Raw genomic sequence first — 20,586 nt, forward strand, 5'->3', positions numbered from 1 at the left:
GCTGTGTTCCAACCTGCCAGCCTTGGTATATGTGGCCAGCCCCCTACCCACTGAGCTACAGGCACCACCAGTTTCTGTAATTTAATAAGTGTTACCTTGGGTCAGTTATGTCATCTTTGTAAACTTCAGTTTTCTCATGTACAAAAATTAAGGTATGAATAACATTATGTCATAGTAGTATTTTTTTATTTTATTTTATTATTTTATTTTTTATTAAATCATAGCTGTGTACATTGATATGATCATGGGGCATCATTCACTAGCTTTACAGACCATTTACCAAGTTTCACATATACCCTTGTAAGATGCACCCGTCATAGAAGTATTGAGCCTTGGCTGTGCGTGGTGGCTCATGCCTGTAGTCCCAGCGCTGTGAGAGGCCGAGGCAGGTGGATTGTCTGAGCTCAGAGGTTCAAGACCAGTATGAGCAGCAGTGAGCCAGAGTAAGACCCCGTCTCTACTAACAACATCAAAAACAGCCAGCACCACCAGAGGAAGAAGAAAATCAACAAAAATGGAGTACTTCAAACAAAGAAGAATGAACAAGCACACTGAAATTAAAAAAAAAAAAAAAAAGAATTATTGAGCCTTTTTTTCTTTTTTGCAGTTTTTGGCCAGGGCTGGGTTTGAACCCACCACCTCTGGCATATGGGGCTGGCGCCCTACCCCTTTGAGCCACAGGCACCGCCCAGAAGTATTGAGCCTTAATGCACATAAAACACTTAGTACAGGGCTCTGTGAAAAGTAAGGATTCTCAATGAATGTCCATTGTTTTCAGCATACCACACTTACCTAAATGTCATACAAATGCTCTCTCTCTTTGGCTGTTTGTTTTAGATAAAGCTTCTCAAGTTCAAGGACTCTCTCTGCTGGTTTCCATTTATTAAGCACTTACTTAAGTATAGCACTGACCCTGCTAGGTTTAGGGACAGAGAAATAAAAGATCTTTCCAGCCCTTAAGGAGTTATAATTTCAGGGGGACCAAACAGTGTCTATTTACAAAACCATATGGTTTGGGCCAGGCGTGGTGACTCATGCCTATAATCCTAGCACTTTAGGCACCTGAGGCAGGATAAGCGAGACCCCGTCGCTACTAAAAATAGAAAAACTGAGGCAAGAGAATCACTTGAGCCCGAGGTGGAGGTTGATGTGAACTATGATGCCACAGCACTCTACCCCAGGGGACAGCTTGAGCCTCTGTCTCAAAAACAACGACAACAACAAAAAAACCCCAACACGGGTGGCGCCTGTGGCTCAGTGAGTAGGGCACTGGCCCCATATACCTAGGGTGGCGGGTTCAAGCCCAGCCCCGGCTGAACTGCAACCAAAAAATAGCCGGGCGTTGTGGCAGGCACCTGTAATCCCAGCTGCTCGGGAGGCTGAGGCAGGAGAATCGCTGAAGCCCAAGAGCTAGAGGTTGCTGTGAATCCTGTGACATCATGGCACTCTACTGAAGGCGGTAAAGTGAGACTCTGTCTCTACAAAAAAAAAACAAAACAACAGATTGGTTTGGGCCATGAATAGGTAATCTCATTCACTTCAAAGGCCAAAAAAGTGGCACTTGACTTGCTGGGGATTGGAGGTGCACAGAAGGCTGGTGTGATAAGCAAACCAGACCAGTCATGGGGAAAGGAGTCTAAACAGAACGGAGAAGTTGCACAAAACGACTGAATGACTTCTCGGACTTAAAGGTCTTAAGGCCCAGCCTTCCTACTGCCCTGAGTGGCAGAGCTCTGTTTTTTTTTTTTTTTGGAGACAGTCTCATTTTGTCACCTTCAGTGGAGTGCCTTGGCATGACAGCTCACCGCAACCTCCAACTCCCGGGCTTAGGTGATTCTCTTGCCTCCGCCTCCCAAGTAGCTGGGCCTACAGGCGCTCACCACCATGCCCAGCTATTTTTAGACATGGGGGGTCTCACTCTAGCTCAGGCGATCCGCCCACCTCAGTCTCCCCGAATGCTGGGATTACAGGCGTGAGCCACTTCACCTGACCAAGACCTTTTTTTTTGGAGACATTCTCATTTTTTTTTTTTTCTTGTAGTGACAAAGTCTCATTTCATCGCCCTCGGTAGAGTGCCATGGCATCATAGTTCACAGCAACCTCCAACTCTTGGACTTAAGTGATTCTCTTGCCTCAGCCTCCCAAGTAGCTGGGACTACAGGCGCCCACCACAACGCCCGGCTTCATTATTTTTTTTTTTCTGAGACAGAGTTTTATACTTTGTCGCCCTCGGTAGAGTGCCGCAGCGTCATAGCTCACAACAGCCTCAAACTCTTTGGCTTAAGTGATTCTCTTGCCTCAGCTTCCCAAGTAGCTGGGACTACAGGCACCCGCCACAATGCCCAGCTATTTTTGTTGCAGTTTTCACTGCTGTTTTAGCTGGCTGAGGCCGGGTTCGAACCCACCACCCTTGGTATATGGGGCTGGTGCCCTACCCACTGAGCCACAGGTGCTGCCCGAGACATTCTTACTTCGTTACCCTCGGTATGAGTGCCATAGCATCATTGCTCACAACTTCTTCAAACTCTTGGGCTCAAGAGATTCTCTATTCTCAGCCTACTGGCTATTTTTTTTGTTTAGCAGGCCCGGGCTGGGTTTGAACCCACCAGCCCTGAAGCATGTGGCTGTGTGGTAACCATTGAGCTACAGACACCCAGCCTTGCCAAGATCTCTTAATGAATGGACTTGGCAGATGGGAGCCACACTACTTTTTTTTTTTTTTTTTTGTAGAGACAGAGTTTCACTTTTATGGCCCTCGGTAGAGTGCCGTGGCCTCACACGTCTCACAGCAACCTCTAACTCTTGGGCTTACGCGATTCTCTTGCCTCAGCCTCCCGAGTAGCTGGGACTACAGGCGCCCACCACAACGCCCGGCTATTTTTTGGTTGCAGTTTGGCCGGGGCCGGGTTTGAACCCGCCACCCTCGGTATATGGGGCTGGCGCCTTACCGACTGAGCCACAGGCGCCGCCTGGGAGCCAGACTACTTAAAAGCACCAGCTGTGGGCTGGGCACAGTGGCTCATGCCTGTAATCTTAGCACGCTGAGAGGCTGAGGCAGGTGTTTTGCTTGAGCTTAGGAGTTTGAGATCAGCAAGAACAAGACCCCATCTCTTCTAAAAACAGAAAATTCAGCTGGGCATTGTGGCAGAGGGTCACTTGAACCCAGGAGTTTGAGGTTACTGTGAGCTAAGCTGACGCCATGGCATTCTAACCTGAGTGACAAAGTAAGACTTTGTCTCCCAAAAAAGAAAAAGACACCTCGTAGTGATACTGAAACCTCCATCCAGATAAGGAGTGGTACCTTAACAGGAAATAACAGTTTGGGGAGGGATGACAAGGGACTCAATATATCCAGCAGGTAGAAGAATTGAGAGATGAGCTTACAGTACATGTAGGAGTTTTCAGCATTTACCTGGCAGTTGTAGCCTTTGGCTAGAGTTCTACAGGCAAAAGGAAGTTAAAGGCTCAGTGGGAGTACATGATTTATTTAATGCCTAGCATCATATCCATGTTTTTCACTTTAAATTTTTTTTCTCAGTGACAGGGATCTAGCTATGTTTTGTTTTGCTTTGAGATATGCTGTGCCCTGAGCATAGTTCCCGGACATCATAGCTCACAACCACCTCAAACTCCTGGGTTCATCGATCCTTCTGCTTCAGCCTTCCAAGTAGCTGGGACTACAGGTGCCTGCCACAATACCCAGCTATTTTTGGTTTGAACCTGCCACCATCAGTATATGGGCCAGTGCCCTACCCACTGAGCCACAGGCGCCACCCATTTGTTTTTTTTGCAGTTTTTGGATGGGGCCGGGTATGAACCTGCCACCTCTGGTATATGGGGCCAGCACCCTATTCCTTGAGCCACAGGCGCCGCCCCCCCATTTGAGTTTTTAATGAGAAAGTTAACACATCTGAAAAAGGAGTCTTTGTAGAGGAAACTGAGCCCTGACCTTTAGCATAAAACTTACCTTTTCTTTTTTTTGCAGTTTTTTTTTTTTTGGCCAGGGCTGGGTTTGAACCCTCCACCTCCGGCATATGGGGCCCGCGCCTTACTCCTTTGAGCCACAGGCACCGCCCAAAAACTGACTTCTTGAGAGACCTAGAGAATCACGAGAACACCATGAGTTGTCTATGTGCAGATCAGAAAACTGGCCTCCAAGAGAAAATGTGTATGTGAGGTGTGGCAATAATAATTATGGCAATGATTCTCTAGCTTCCAAAGGTCTCTTGATGCTGGAGGCAGAGGTTGTGCTCAATGTTTGCTGTTTGGCAAAAACAAAAGTGGAGACATTCTATTTGACTTCCATCTCCTCCGTAATCAGTGCTAACATCAGAGAAGCAGCTTTTGTCTACTACCGTTTCCCCCAAAATAAGACAGTGTCTTATTTTAAGGTGTGCTCCCAAAGATGCGCTAGGTCTTATTTTCAGGGGACGTCTTATCTTTCCTGTAAGTAGGTCTTATTTTTGGAGGATGTCTTATTTTCAGGGAAACGGTACTTCCTGTTTTATGATTTCCGACCGGAGGTTTACTGGAGAGGGCTTCTCCCAGAGTTCCTCAGTCTCCCAGCACAGACTCTGTGTAAGCCTCTTCATTCCTAAAGCCAAGACCCCATCTTCTGGTGACCCCCAACCCCTTGAAGTCTGAATATTGGACATGATTAGATTCAGTAAGTACTTTATTTATGAGAAAGGCTGTACAAGATTCAAGTGTCTACTTTAGATCCTATGTACAAAAGTAAAACTTAAAAATGAGTAATTCAGCTTATAATAAAAGATTATTTCCATCTCAACCTTTCATACTAACCTATTACATCAGAACTTTTTAAAATTATTTTTTGGACAAAATTTTAAAGTGAGTTCTCTTAGTACTCAAGTTACCATGTTATAGTAAAAGACAGTAAAATACAACAAACACTAAAATATTGTGATTAATAGCTCGGGTTTTTTTTTTTGAGACAGTTTCTGTTGCCTTTGGTAGAATGCCATGGCATCACAGCCCATAGCAACCTCAAACTCTAAGGCTTAAGTAATCCTCCTGCCTCAGCTTCCCACGGGGCTGGGACTTCAGACGACCGCCACACAGCCCAGCTAGGTTTTTTATTTTTAGTAGAGATGGAGTCTCACTCTTATTCTGGCTGGTCTCAAACTCCTGAACTCTAGCAATCCACCTGCCTTGGCCTCCCAGAGTGCTGGGATTATAGGCGTGAGCTACTTTGTCCAGCCAATAGCTCAGTTTATTAGCTAGTTTAATAAAGTAAAACTTTATAGTGAAAATAATGTGCTAGAAATGGCTTTTTAAAAGCCTTCTTTAATGATATGCTTATAAGATGACAGACATGGGTGAAGAGATCCACAATGATGACAACACACATTTCCTATGAGTAAAGCTGAGCACTACAGAGACAGGCTGACTGTAAAGCATTACCGGTCCTAGCTTCTATAATGTGAAATTCTACTTTATCACCTATTTTAATGCTTCAAAGAAGAATTCCTTTGGTTGTAAGGATATTTACTCCAGCTCCACCTGCCCTTTTTGATGCCTCTTCATTCTTGAGTAGGGACTTAATGTATCGTCCATCACAAAATCATACAGTACTTTTATCCAAGAATTGTAGTGGGGCAGGTTGTTATAGTATTCAGGTGCTATTTTCCTCACCTAGAAGAGAAAAAATTCACCAAGATGAAAGAACTTTAGAGCTTTATTGTGTCCTATTAAGGATAACAGATGAAATGTTTGATACAAACACTGAGAAGGGAAACCAGGAGACTATTCTCCCTGCTCCCTCTCAAAACTAACAAACAAAAGCAGCAGCAGCAAAAGTGGCCTTCTAGGATTACTGACTCTGAGGGACTAAATATCTGGTTTATTTGTAAAATTAACACAAAACATATGCAATTCAATTAACCTGATATTACTGAAGAACATTCTGCATGGATGGCACTGTAGGATATAAAGGCAGCACCTGATTGATCCCTGTCATCTTGGAAAATAAAAATACTAATAAATTGTGGCATGGCAATTAGATAGAAATTAAGCCCAGGAGTTTAAGGTTGCTGTAATCTAGGGCAAGGCCATAGTATTCTAGCTTAGACAACAGAGTGAGACTCACTGAAGAAAAAAATTTTTTCAAAGGGTTCCCAGCTTTCTCCTTAGAACATAAAGCCAGGCTGGGGATGGTGGTTTACACCTGTAATTCCAGCTATTCTGGAAGGATGGGGTGGGAGATCTCTTGCCCAGAAGTTAAAAGATAAAGTAAGCTCTGATGATGCCATTGCACTCTAGCTCAGGGGACAGAGAGAAACACTGTCTCAAAATAATAATGATAATTACAATAATTCATTCACTTCCCTTATCATGGAAGAGGCAAAGGCTGCACCCACTCTATTCAGCTAGCACACAGGTCTCATAACCACAAATAGCTGTTTATTTGCATCACGATTCACAATTTCAAAGTTGTCTTCAGGGTGGTGCCTGTGGCTCAAGGAGTAGGGCACCGGTCCCATATGCCAGAGGTGGTGGGTTCAAACCTAGCCCTGGCCAAAAACCAAAAAAAAAAAAAACAAAAACAAACAAAAAAAAAAAAAACGCCAAAAAACAAAGTTGTCTTCAGAAAGTTGGAGTGTTTTTCCCCAAATATTTTATTCTGAAAAATTTAAGACCCACTAAAAATTGAAATAGTAAAATAAACATTCATATGCTCTCCACCTGATTTACCAATTTTTTTTTTTTGTAGAGACAGAGTCTCACTGTACTGCCCTCAGGTAGCGTGCCGTGGCGTCACATGGCTCACAGCAACCTCTAACTCTTGGGCTTACGCGATTCTCTTGCCTCAGCCTCCCGAGCAGCTGGGACTACAGGCGCCCACCACAACACCCAGCTATTTTTTGGTTGCAATTTGGCCGGGGCTGGGTTTGAACCCGCCACCCTCGGCATATGGGGCCGGCGCCCTACTCACTGAGCCACGGGCGCCGCCCTGATTTACCAATTATTAACAAACACTATGATGTGTGCTCTCTCTATATAAAATAATCCCACATATTTTCTTTGCTGAAACCTTTGAAACTAAGTTGCAGACACTATGGGACAACTTACCACTAATATCACATTCTTAAACATTTCAACACTTAAACCTCCAAAAGACATTCTATAAAACTGTAATACCATTATCTTGACATAATACTAGCAAATACACAAATTTTTTTGTTTGTTTGTTTTTTTTTGGAGACAAGAGTCTCACTACATTGCCCTTGGTAGAGTGCCGTGGTGTTATAGCTCACAGCAACCTCAAATTCCTGTTTAAGTGATTCTCTTGCCTCAGCTTCCCAAGTAGCTGGGACTACAGGTGCCCGCCACAATGCTTGGCTATTTTTTGTTGCAGTTGTCATTGTTGTTTTTAGCTGGGCTGGGTTTGAACCTGCCAACCTCGGTGTACATGGCTGGCGCCATAACCATTGTGCTACAGGTGCCAAGCCCACACTCAAGATTAAAAATTTCCCCATTGCCCTAGTCTTTTTTGTTTTCAACTTTGAACTCTTAGGCTCAAGTGACCCTCCTGCCTCAACCTCCAAGAACCTGGGACTACAGACACGTACCACCAAGCCTAACTTTTTTTATGAGATGAGTCTCACTCTGTCACCCTGGTAGAGTGCAGTGGTACCGTAACTCACAGTAACCTCAATCTCTTTGGTTTAAGTGATCCTCTTGCCTCAGTTTCCCAAGAGACGGGGACTAAAGGCGCCTGCCATGACACCCAGCTAGATTTTTGACTTTTAGTAGAGACAAGTCTCACTCTTGTTCAGATTGGTCTCAAACTCCTGAGCTCAAGCAATCCACCTGCCTTGACCTCCTAGAGTGCTAGGATTATAGGTGTGAGCCACCAGGCTACCTGGCTCTACTTTTAAAAATATTTTTGTAGAGGGCGGCACCTGTGGCTCAGTCGGTAAGGTGCCGGCCCCATATACCGAGGGTGGCGGGTTCAAACCCAGCCCTGGCCTAACTGCAACCAAAAAACAGCCGGGCGTTGTGGTGGGCACCTGTAGTCCCAAGTCCCAGCTACTTGGGAGGCTGAGGCAAGAGAATCACTTAAGCCCAGGAGTTGGAGGTTGCTGTGAGCTGTGTGAGGCCGGGGCACTCTACCGAGGGCCATAAAGTGAGACCCTGTCTGTACAAAAAAATATATATATATTTATTTTTGTAGAGATAGGGGTCTTCCTGTTGCCCAAGCTGGTCTCGAGACGCCTATCCTCGAGCAATCCTCCCACCTTTGCCTCCCAAAGTTTTAAGATTAAGGACCAATGTTCTTTAGAGATTTTTTTCTTTCTCAATAATCAAGTGCTGAGCTTAGTTGTCATGTTGTTTCTCAGAGAGAAAATCAGGCTGGGCAGCATGGCTTATGCCTGTAATCCTAGCACTATGGGAGGTTGAGGCGGGAGAATCACTTGAGCCCAGGAGTTTGAGGTTGCAGTAAGCTCTGATAACAACACTGTACTTTAGCAGGGTAACAAAAGGAAACTCTGTCTTAAAAACAAAAAAAGGAAATCTAAAAAATTTGACTAGGTGGGCATGATAGCATAAAATATCTGACTAGGGTATGCTAACATAACTATGAAAGAATCAAGAAAAACTAGTATTTTTCATTCACATTATCCTTTTTAAAATTATGGAAACATTTCTTTATTTTTATTTACTTATTTTTGAGACAGTCTTACCTTGTCACCTTCAGTAGAGTGCTTTGGTGACATCGCTCACAGCAAACTAAACACTTGGGCTTACGTGATCCTCTTGCCTCAGTCTCCCAAGTAGGTGGGATTACAGGCGCCCACCACAACACCTGGCTATTTTTAGAGACAGGGTCTAACTCTTGCTCAGGCTGGTTTCAAACCTATGAGCTCAGGCAATCCACCTGCCTCGGCCTCCCAGAGTGCTGGCATTACAAGCATGAGCCACAGCGCCTGGCCAGAAACATTTCTTTTCTTTTTTTTTTTTGTAGAGACAGTCTCACTTTATGTCCCTCAGTAGAGTGCCATGGCATCACACAGCTCACAGCAACCTCCAACTCCTGGGCTTACGCGATTTTCTTGCCTCAGCCTCCTGAGTAGCTGGGACTACAGGCGACCGCCACAACGCCCAGCTATTTTTTGGTTGCAGTTTGGCCGGGGCCGGGTTTGAACCCGCCACCCTCGGTATATGGGGCCGGCACCTTACCGACTGAGCCACAGGCGCCGCCCCCAGAAACATTTCTTACTAACAGAATTGGAAGCTACCTGTTTTGAGGATGGGGAGGCCAATAATGAGAATTTGCCAGGATCACAACTGAAGTTAGGAAAATGATCATTATGAGAAGGAAGGTCAAAATGTCTCATTTGCTTCACAAAAAACCACAAAAGAAGTCTACTCTTAAGGGATACAAATACTTCCTACCCTTGAGATTATAGCATCAGAAACTGACATTCACTTATTTTGCAGATTATATAGGATATCTGTATTTCATGATAAAGCAACAAACAAATCTTAGCTAGGCCCACTGAGTTTGTGACGAAGGTTATACAAACTGTTGCTTACTTCACAGACGGATTTGGCTTTTTATTCCTGAGTTCCTTTACAAATTATAGAGATTTTGCAGATCCTCCAATACTTTTATCCCCCCACCCCCCTCAGAGTCTCACTACATCACCGTAGGTAGAGTGCTGTGGCGTCACAGCTCAGAGCAACCTCCAGCTCTTGGGCTTAAGTTATTCTCTTGTCTCAGCCTCCCAAATAGCTGGGACTACAGGCGCCCGCCACAATGCCTGGCTATTTTTGTGTTGCAGTTATCGTTGTTTAGCTGGCCCAGGTTGGATTCGAACCTGCCAGCCTGGGTGTATGTAGCCTGCACTGTAAGCACTATGCTACAGGATCCAAGCCCCTCCAATACTTTTAAACACCAAGCTTAAGGGTGGCGCCTGTGGCTCAGTGAGTAGGGTGCCGGCCCCATATGCCAAGGGTGACGGGTTCAAACCCAGCCCCGGCCAATCTGCAACTAAAAAATAGCCGGGCATTGTGGCGGGAGCCTGTAGTCCCAGCTGCTCAGGAGGCTGAGGTAAGAGAATCGTGTAAGAGGTTGCTGTGAGTTAGAGCTAGAGGTTGCTGTGAGCCGTGTGACGCCACAGCACTCTACCCGAGGGTGGTACAGTGAGACCCTGTCTCTACAAAAAAAAAAAAAAAAAAACCCCACCAAGCTTAAGTATTCAAGAGTAAACCCTTTTTAAAATTAGGTTGGCAGATATGGTGTTTATATTCTATTTTGTTTATTTATTTATTTATTTTTGAGACAGTCTCATTATGTTGCCCTCGGTAGAGTGCTGTGGCATCATAGCTCACAGCAACCTCCAACTCTTGGGTTTAAGTGATTCTTTTGCCTCAGCCTTCCAAATAGCTGGGATTACGGGTGCCTATAATGCCCAGATAGTTTTTTGTTGCAGTTGTCATTGTTGCTTTAGCTGGCCTGGGCCAAGTTCGAACCCGCCAGCCTCGGTACATGTGGCTGGTGCCCTACTCACTGAACTATGGGCGCCGCCTTGTTTTTTTATTTTTGAGATAGAATCTAACTATGTCATCCAAGCTAGAGTGCAGCACATCACTGGAGCTTACAGGAACCTCAAACTCCTGAGATCAAGCAATCCTACTGCCTTAGCCTCCCAGGTAGCTAGGACTACAGGTGCCTGCCACCAGGCCCAGCTACCTTTTCTCTTTCTTTTTTTTTTTTGAGACAGAGTCTCACTTTGTTGCCCTCAGTAGAGTGTGATGGCGTCATAGCTCACAGAAACCTCAAACTCTTGGGCTCAAGCCGTTCTCTTGCCTCAGCCTCTCGAGTAGCTGGGGACTACAGGTGCCTGCCACAACACCTGGCTACTTTTAGAGATGAGGTCTCACTCTAGCTCAGGCTGGTTTCGAACTTGTTAGCTTATGCATCTGCCCACCACAGCCCCCCAAAGTGCTGGGATTACAAGCTTCAGCCACTGTGCCCGGCCTTAATTGTTCTATTTTTAGTAGAGACGAGAATTTGCTCTTTTGCTCAAACTGGCCTCAAACTCCTGAGCTCAAGCAATCCTCCCACCTCAGCCTCCCAGAGTGCTAGGATTACATGCATGAGCCACTTTTCCCTGGCTTATTTTTTTTAATTGCAGAGCCATGAGAAATTAACATTTATATCAAGTTTTTTACTTACCAGTGGAAGGCTTTTTCCAGGAATGTTGGGGAAGTCATGATGTTCATTATGATAACCCACATTGAAGGTCAATAAATTCAGAGGCCCATAATATGAGTAAGTTTCATGTCCCTTTAAGAACATGTAATGTTCTGCTATAAAATGTCCAGAAATTGGGTGCAAACCCAGACCAAGTAAGGATGCCGCCAACATGTAGACTAAAGATTTAATTCCCCAAAAGTAGTAAATCATAATGTCAAAAGTAATCTGAACCATTATATTGATAATTTCCAGATGACTAATTGGTTTGGGGTTAATGATCAGAGGTCGAAAAGCATAAAAGACAGGCTGAAAAATAACCCACATCAACTTTCTAAAAGTGGTACAGAAGAACCAGCCCTCAAAATCAGTAGGAATGTCTACATCAATGCCATCAGTTCCGAGGTATCGATGATGATCCATGTGATACCTCTTAAAGGAAATTGAATATGGAATTCCAACAGGAAGGTTAGCAAATATTCCAAACCAGCGATTCCACAAGGCTTTGTTGTGGCCAAAGGCGTTATTGTGAGAAAGCTCATGAATACCCAGAGTCATTGAGTGGTTAACACAACTGCCAAAGGCATATGCCCAAAATATGACCCATTTCCAGTCCAAGTCTTTTACTAAGTATAAAGTAACCAGCTGGGTGAGAATCATCATACTTATAATCCATATCAAGTTGGGATCAGGTTTCATCAAGGATTTTATCTCAGGATACTTGGCTGCAAAGAAAAAACAAAAAAATATCAGAACTCAGAAAAGTATACAGTGTTTTAGAAATAATAATTAAATTAACAGCAGTTGGTGGCACCCGTAGCTCAGTGGGTAGGGTGCTGGCCACATACACTGAGGCTGGCAGGTTAAGCCCAGCCTGGGCCTGCTAAACAATAATGACAACTGCAACCAAAAAACAAAAATTAAGGAATTTGAGGGTGCTGTGAGCTATAACACCATGGCACTCTAGCCTGGAACAACAGATTGAGACTCTGTCTCAGAAAGAAAAAAAAAAAGAAAGAGAAAAGAAAGGAAGGCCAGGTGCTACTCAAGAGGAAGACTAGAGGACTGCTTCAGCCCAGGTGTTCTACCCTGCAGTCCTGCAGTGAGCTAGGACTGTGCCTTTGAACAGCCACTGCCCTGCAGCCTGGGCAACACAGCAAGACTCTGTCACTAACCAAAAAAAGAGCAAGAGGGGCAGCAGGGAACCCCAGAACCCAAAGTTAGTAAAGACCTACCCATTAATAAATGACTGTTCAGTGTTCATGCTCCCAATTCACTGTCAATTTGCAAATATATTTTAATGGCTTCTTGACTTTTAACATCTCATACAGTATTTTAATGAGCTCTAAATCCTACTTGTGAAAATGTGGTATTTCTAACTTTAGATCCTGCTGCAAAAACTTGGGGCTTGCTTTTTCTTTTCATTGGGTAAATGGACGTTGAGAAGAAAAACTAGGGAAATACTGTGTATGAGAAAGAATTCCTCATATTCAATTTACCACCATAACTTTCCTGTTTCTGAAGAAACAGTAAAGGTTAAAAAACATTTGTTTTGGAGGCAATCTAACCCAGATTAGAATCACCTCTAGCCTTTACTTATTTGTTCTTTCCTTATCTTTTAAGATGGAGATAATAGTGACCTAGCCAATTACTAACAGTGTATTAAGTTAGGTAATGTTTGTAATGCATTCCAGGCAACTTAGCATTAGCATTAAGAGTAAACTGGTAGATGGCTCGGGGCCTTTAGCTCAAGAGGCTAGGGCGCCAGCCACATACACTGGAGCTGGCAGTTCGAACCCGGCCCCAGCCTGCTAAACCACAACTACAAAAATAGCCGGGCGTTGTGGCTGGTTCCTGTAGAGCCACCTGGGAGGCTGAGGCAGGAGAATCAAGAGTTTGAGGTTGCTGTGAGCTGTGACGCCACAGGCACTCTACTGAGGGCGACATAGTTAGACTCTGTCTCAAAAACAAACAAACCAAAAGAGTAACCTGGTAGAGGTGAGAGAATTCTCCATACAACACAGAAGCCTCAAGTACTCGAGATTTAAGCAAGGCCTAGTTAATTTGGTGTAAAGGGCCCTAAATTAGCAATCAGGGGTCAAGACCATAAGCCACGTCGCTATTTGGCAAGTCTTCCATATTTCTGTCTTTTCATCCACAAAAAATATCTATGAATCTGCCGTTCTTGCGCCCCAGGCTTGTGAAGAGCAATGGGACAAGAAGCACAAGAGGCATGAAAGCACCAGGACTGTTCCATCCGAGGAGCCCCTGAGGTCACGCGGTCAGGTACCATCCCCCTCCCCCGGCCGAGGGCCAAGACCACAGCCGCCCCGGCCAGGTTTGCTGGCCCGGGTTGGACGAGAGTGGCTCGCGTCAAGCTCCCGGGATGCCCCAGGGCCACGCCCTGCCTCTCACAGGCCGGCGGCCTGCCTTCGCCCCGACTCGGGTCACTCCCTTGTCCCGGCTCGCACCCGGACAGGGATAAACGAGGAGGAGGAGGAAAAGGCGCCCAATTGATAGGACAGGAATCTTCTAGCGAGAAATCTACCCAAAGATGACCCAGCCAGCGGGATCCTTTGGGGCCGTGCCAGCGCCTCTTCGCGGAAGAGTCGAAGCCGCACGCGGCACGGACGTGCGAGCACCCGTCACCGCCTCCCCCGCCGTGGGCCCAGGTGCCTGGAGCGTCCGCCCTGCGTCTCGCCGCAGCCTCTCCCACTCAGACCGGACACCGGACGGCGGGATACGGCGTGGAGCCTGCTGGTAAAGGGCGTCTGCAGCCTTCGGCAGCGCAGGGCCCACCGCAGGAAAAGCGCGCGCGGCGGCGGGTGGCCGCGTACGCACATAACGGGGCGCCGGCCGCAGCTCACCCAGGATTTCCCGGCGCCGATGTGCGTGGGGCTGGTCAGTGTAGACCCACTCGAAGTCTTCCCGCGAAACACGGCTCCCCATGGCGGCGGCGGCTCGCGGTTCCGCTCCCGGCTGTCGTTCCCAGCCCGGCTTTCCGAGGAGGCGGCAGCGGCGGCGCGGCGATTCCGCGACTCGGGTAAGCGGGCGGTGGGCGGGAGAGTCAAGAAAACTGAGGGAGGGGCGGAGTCCCGAGGCCCCGCCCCGCAGGCCGGCGCGCTCAGCCCCGACGCGGCGCCGGGCGCGCGCTCCTAGGTTTCTGCGGCGCCGAGGCTTGGCCGCCGGCCGGGATGCTGGGTTCCTGCTCCCTCCGGCCTGTGGGTGACCGATGGCCGGTGCACCGGAAAAGGTGAAAAAGGAAGGAAAAGTGTCAAGTTTGATAAAGCTGCCGCTCTAGCGCCTCAGGGGGCGGAGTAGCCGGGAATGGCTGCAGCTCCCAGTGACGAGGCTCCTTGGCCCTTAATAAACGGCAGCTGCCCAAGTTCTGTTTAATTTTTAAGAGCAAATTATTCATTGAGTCATTTTTGAATGCCTTCTGGGAATAACACTTCCAGGAAAAAAATGTGGTGTGTGGGAATTAAAAACTAACCAAGAAAAAAGAAAATACTGTTGTTGAGAGAGGGGGGAAGTGATAATAGAATTTGTTTTGCGTAAATTATTCTAGTTTCCCTTTAAGATGATTGGTCAACTTTGCATCTGTCTGTCACGGAAGTTATCAGCCACAACCTCTTCTTGAAAAACGGGAAATTTTATTTCATAATAAGTTTCCACTTATACATCCAAAGGGCGGACTTTGACTAAGATTGCAAAAAGGTAACCAAACCTGGTGTGCTTTGTAAAGAACATCTCTCACACACATACACTCTCTCCTCCTACAAATCTGATCAAGCCTTTAGATCCAACTGCTATTGTACACAAAATAGAAAGGGCAGAGCACCCACAGGGATGCCGTCAGTAAGATCTAGCTATGGGGCTCACGCCTGTAGCTCAAGCGGCTAAGGCGCCAGCCACGTACATCAGAGCTGATGGGTTCGAATCCAGCCCAGGCCTGCCAAACAACAATGACAACAGTAACCAAAAAATAGCCAGGCCTTGCGGCAGGTGCCTGTAGTCCTAGCCACTCCAGGAGGCTGAGGCAGGAGAATCACTTAAGCCCAAGAGTTGGAGGTTGTTGTGAGCTGTGATGCCACATCACTCTACTGAGGGTGACAGCTTGAGACTGTTTAAAAAAAAAAAAAAAAGATCTAGCTATGGGAAACTATACACAATGTCCTGTGTTCTTTAATAAATAAAATGGGGGGGGGGGAGAAGGGAAACTTATAAATTAAAAAGAGTTTAAAAGACATATGCCGGGCGTTGTGGCAGGTGCCTGCTAGACCCAGCTACCTGGGAGGCCGAGGCAAGAGGATCAATCACCTGAGCCCAAAGAGTTTGAGGTTGCTGTGAACTACCATGCTGCAGCATTCTAGGAACGGTGACAGAGTGAGACTCTGTCTCTAAAAAAAGACATATTAAATTCTGACTTAATTTACCTTCTTGACTTATTTAAATTCTGATTCAAACAGTGAAATTTAAAATGTTCACATGAAATCATTTAACTCAAATACCAGTTGGATATGTAAAGATTTTAAGAAATTATCGTTAATTTCTCAAATGTGGTAATAGTATTATGGTTATAGGGTTTTTTTTTTTTTTAAGAGTTCTTATTGGGGGCAGAGGGGAAAACCCTGAACTAGGGTAGGTGGGTGGTTCACCCTGTAATTCTAGCACTATGGGAGGCCATGGGGAAGGATCACTAGAGGTCAGGGATTGGAGACCAGCCTGAGCAAGAAGGAGACCAACCTCACACTAAAAATAGGAAAAGAACCTAGCTATGGTGCTATGAGGTGCTATGAGCTTGTGGTCCCAGCTGTTCCAGAACCTGAGGCAGCAGGATGGCTTGAGCCCAGGATAAGATTGTGGGAGCTATGATGATGCCACTGCACTCTAGCTGGAGTAACAGAGCAAAACCTTCTCTCAAAAACAAAAACAAATAAACAAACAAACTAAAAAAAATTATGGTACCATGCAATTAACCATATAATGTTTGTTATACTATGCCATATACTTTAAAAATGAAGTTTGAGGTGGCACCCGTAGCTCAGTGGGGTAGGGCGCTGGCTACATACACCGAGGCTGGAGGGTTCAAACTCAGTCCTGGCCAGCTAAAACAACAATGACAACTGCAACAAAAAAAATAGCCTGAAAAAAAAAAATGAAGTTCAGCTGGGCAAGGTGGCTCATGCTGGTAATCCTAGCACTCTGGGAGGCTGAGGCGGGTGGATTCCTTGACCAGCCTAAGCAAAAGTGAGATGCCCGTCTCTATTAAAGAATAGAAAAACTGAGGCAAGAGGATTGCTTGTGCCCAAGTTGGAGGTTGCTATGTGCTATGATGCCATGGCACTCTACCCAGGGCGACAGCTTGGGACTGTGTCTCAAAAAAAAAAAAAAAATAGCAGAATTTCTTTATGTATTAATATGCATTGACAGAATGTACTAATAAATGCAAAACAGCAGGTATGGGGGGAAAGGGACATTATGGATGTTTCCTGGGAGATGCATAAAATATATTTAGAAACACATCCAAGAAATGGTTACATTGTGAGAGAGTAAGTAGGGTTCCAGAGGAAAGATTTGGGAATGAATTTTTTTCTTAAATCTCTTTGTATCTTTCATATTTGAATTGAAAAATGCAGATTTTGGAAATAATGTGGATTTTGACATTTTTTTTTTTTTTTAAAGAGACAGAGTCTCAGTTTATGGCCCTCGGTAGAGTGCCGTGGCCTCACACAGCTCACAGCAACCTCCAACTCCTGGGCTTAAGCGATTCTCTTGCCTCAGCCTCCCGAGCAGCCGGGACTACAGGCGCCCGCCATAACGCCCGGATATTTTTTGGTTGCAGTTTGGCCGGGGCCGGGTTTGAACCTGCCACCCTCGGTACATGGGGCCGGCGCCCTACCGACTGAGCCACAGGCGCCGCCCGTGGATTTTGACATTTTAAGGAAAAATATTTGAGCTACAGGACGGTTGTTGACGATTGCTAACTATTTTCATTATACATGCTTGGCTTCTATAGTTTGCACTTTTCTTATTTATTTATTTTTGTTTTCATTTACAATGCAGGCAAAAGTGAGAAGGTGTCTTTACAATGCAGACGTCTATCTACTAGTTTGGATTATTAACAGTTATTAATTTGTATGTACAATAAAGTAAACCAGGCGGCACCTGTGGCTCAAGGAGTAGGGCATCGGCCCCATATGCCAGAGGGGGTGGGTTCAAACCCAGCCCCGGCCAAAAACTGCAACAACAACAAAAATACAATAAAGTAAACCAAGAAAAGTACAAATAAAATTCTTTGGAGTAAAAAACTATTCTTTTTTTTTTTTTTTTTTTGTAGAGACAGAGTCTCACTTTACTGCCTTCGGTAAAGTGCCATGAAGTCACAGGACTCACAGCAACCTCTAGCTCTTGGGCTTCCGCGATTCTCCTGCCTCAGCCTCCCAAGCAGCTGGGACTACAGGCACCCACCACAACGCCTGGCTATTTTTTGGTTGCAGTTCAGCTGGGGCTGGGTTTGAACCCGCCACCCTCAGTATATGGGGCCAGCGCCCCACTCAGTGAGCCACAGGTGCCACCTAAGAAACTATTCTTAATAGATTATCTGACTTTCACATCTTTTTCTAAATCTTGCCAAGTAATTGGCCTTGAGGCAAACATACCAGTTAAGCTGGAAAGACACTATGGAAATCTGCTTTTAAAAACCATGGTGGAAAATAGGGGCGGCACCTGTGGCTCAGTTGGTAAGGCGCCGGCCCCATATACCGAGGGTGGAGGGTTCAAACCTGGCCCCAGCCAAACTGCAACCAAAAAATAGCTGGGCGTTGTGGCGGGCGCCTGTAGTCCCAGCTACTCGGGAGGCTGAGGCAAGAGAATCGTTTAAGCCCAGGAGTTGGAGGTTGCTGTGGGCTGTGTGAGGCCACGGCACTCTACCGAGGGCCATAAAGTGAAACTCTGTCTCTACAAAAAAAAATAAATAAAAACCATGGTGGAAAAAAAAAAAAAGCCATGGTGAATCATAATAGGCCTCAATGATAATATAAAATTTCAGATGAAATAGTTTTTAGATGAGGGCATCCATACTTTTGAAATCAATATGGTTTTTTTACAAAGATTTTTTTCTTGGGTGGCGCCTGTGGCTCAAAGGAGTAGGATGCTGGCCCCATATACCAGAGGTGGCAGGTTCAAAACCGGCCCCTGCCAAAAACTGTAAAAAAAAAAAAAGATTTTTTCTTTTTCATTTATTTGATTTTTGAGGGGACAATTCATTTTTTTTTTTTTTTTTTTGTACAGACGGAGTCTCAGTGTACCGCCCTGGGTAGAGTGCCGTGGCATCACACGGCTCACAGCAACCTCTAACTCTTGGGCTTACGCGATTCTCTTGCCTCAGCCTCCCTAGCAGCTGGGACTACAGGCGCCCGCCACAACGCCTGGCTGTTTTTTTGTTGCAGTTTGGCCGGGGCTGGGTTTGAACCCACCGCCCTCGGCATATGGGGCCGGCGCCCTACTCACTGAGCCACAGGCGCCGCCCGGAACAATTCATTTTTAAGACCATTTCAACAATGATACACTTGCGATCTAATGGTATTGAAAGATACTGGCCTGTGGGTAGATGTGATAATATTAATTCATAGAAGAGTAATTACAGAAAGCATTCTTTTTTTTTTTTTTGTAGAGACAGAGTCTGACTTTATGGCCCTCGGTAGAGTGCCATGGCGTCACACAGCTGACAACAACCTCCAACTCCTGGGCTTAAGCGATTCTCTTGCCTCAGCCTCCCTAGTAGCTGGGACTACAGGCGCCCGCCAAACGCCCAGCTATTTTTTGGTTGCAGTTTGGCCGGGGCCGGGTTTGAACCCGCCACCCTCGGTATATGGGGCCGGCGCCTTACCAACTGAGCCACAGGCGCCGCCCCTTTTTTTTTTTGAGACCATGTCTCAAGCTGTGGCCCTGGGAAGAGTGCAGTGGCATCACAGCTCACAGCAACCTCAAACTCTTGGGCTCAAGCAATTTTCTTGCCTCAGTGTCCCAAGTAGCTGGGACTACAGGCACGGCCAGAACACCCAGCTATTTTTTTGTTTGTTTGTTCATATATATATGGCCTGCTAAAAAAAAAATATATATATATATATATAAAATATATGTTTTTTTTTTTTTGTAGAGACAGAGTCTCACTTTACTGCCCTCGGTAGAGTGCTGTGGCGTCACACTGCTCACAGCAACCTCCAGCTCTTGGGCTTACATGATTCTCTTGCCTCAGCCTCCCGAGTAGCTGGGACCACAGGCGCCCACCACAACGCCCGGCTATTTTTTTGTTGCAGTTTGGCCGGGGCTGGGTTTGAACCCGCCACCCTCGGCATATGGGGCCGGTGCTCTATATATTTTGAGACAAAGCCTCAACCTGTCACCCTGGATAGAGTGCTGTGGCATCACACCACACAGCAACCTTCAACTCCTGGGCTTAAGCGATTTTCTTGCCTTAGCCTCCCAAGGAGCTGGAACTACAGGCGCCCACCACAATGCCGGGCTATTTTTTTCTTTTTTCTTTTAGTTGTAATTGTCATTGTTGTTTGGCAGGCCCGGGCTGGATTCGATCCCGCCAGCTCTGGTGTATGTGCTGGCGCTATAGCGGCTTGAGCTAACAGGCACTGAGCCTCATATATATATATATATATATATATATTTTTTTTTTTTTTTTTTGTAGAGACAGTTTCACTTTATGGCCCTGGGTAGAGTGCCGTGGCATCCATATATTTCTTTTTTTTTTTTTTTGTAGAGACAGAGTCTCACTGTACCACCCTCGGTAGAGTGCCGTGGCGTCACACGGCTCAAGCAACCTCTAACTCTTGGGCTTACGCAATTCTCTTGCCTCAGCCTCCCCAGCAGCTGGGATTACAGGCACCCGCCACAACACCCGGCTATTTTTTGGTTGCAGTTTTGGCCAAGGCCGGGTTTGAACCCTCTGCCCTCGGTATATGGGGCTGGCGCCCTACTCACTGAGCCACAGGCGCCACCCATATATTTCTTAATACCAGTAACAAAGACAACTCCTCCAGCTAATAATTAGTTTCCAGTAAATATTTTTCTTATTTATTTTGAAGTGTATTATTTAGTTAGAGAATCAGCACATCTAAATTTACACTTAGGCTAGGCGGGATTACTCACACCTATAATCCTAGTACTCTTTTTTTTTTTTTTTTTTTTTTGAGACAGAGCCTCAAGCTGTCGCACTGGGTAGAGTGCCGTAACATCATAGCTCACAGCAACCTCCAACTCCTTAAGCGATTCTCTTTAGAAACTCTGGATTCCCTGTGTACATTCCCTGTGTACATTCTGTCTAGTTGTTTTATCCATTCTTGGAA

General features: G+C 45.8%; 2 protein-coding genes across 10 annotated transcripts in view; one reads left to right on the top strand and one right to left on the bottom strand.

The window, feature by feature from the left end:
• The window catches only part of NVL (nuclear VCP like), a 202,827-nt gene extending 188,750 nt beyond the window's left edge, over positions 1-14,077 (top strand). For all 6 annotated transcript variants that reach the window (XM_053605342.1, XM_053605345.1, XM_053605347.1 and 3 more), the window contains one exon: positions 13,421-14,077. In XM_053605342.1, the coding sequence (XP_053461317.1) occupies positions 13,421-13,741 (321 nt within the window). In that variant the 3' untranslated portion in view covers positions 13,742-14,077. The remainder of the gene's footprint in view (positions 1-13,420) is intronic.
• DEGS1 (delta 4-desaturase, sphingolipid 1) lies at positions 98-14,596 on the bottom strand. Of its 4 annotated transcripts, XM_053605361.1 has the most exons (4): positions 14,092-14,593; positions 11,207-11,949; positions 1,356-1,478; positions 139-551 (listed from the first exon to the last, which is right to left on the bottom strand). In XM_053605361.1, exons 1-4 carry the CDS (start codon positions 14,171-14,173, stop codon positions 525-527), a joined length of 975 nt encoding a protein of 324 aa, XP_053461336.1. In that variant the 5' UTR covers positions 14,174-14,593; the 3' UTR covers positions 139-524. The 4 variants fall into 4 exon arrangements, with proteins under 4 accessions (XP_053461335.1, XP_053461336.1, XP_053461337.1 ...); XM_053605360.1 differs by having other exon boundaries at positions 98-1,478; positions 14,092-14,596; XM_053605362.1 differs by lacking the exons at positions 139-551; positions 1,356-1,478 and adding an exon at positions 2,982-5,655 and having other exon boundaries at positions 14,092-14,520.
• Positions 14,597-20,586: the final 5,990 nt, after the last annotated feature.

This window comes from Nycticebus coucang, chromosome 10, assembly GCF_027406575.1.
Source record: "Nycticebus coucang isolate mNycCou1 chromosome 10, mNycCou1.pri, whole genome shotgun sequence".
NCBI lineage: Eukaryota > Metazoa > Chordata > Mammalia > Primates > Lorisidae > Nycticebus > Nycticebus coucang.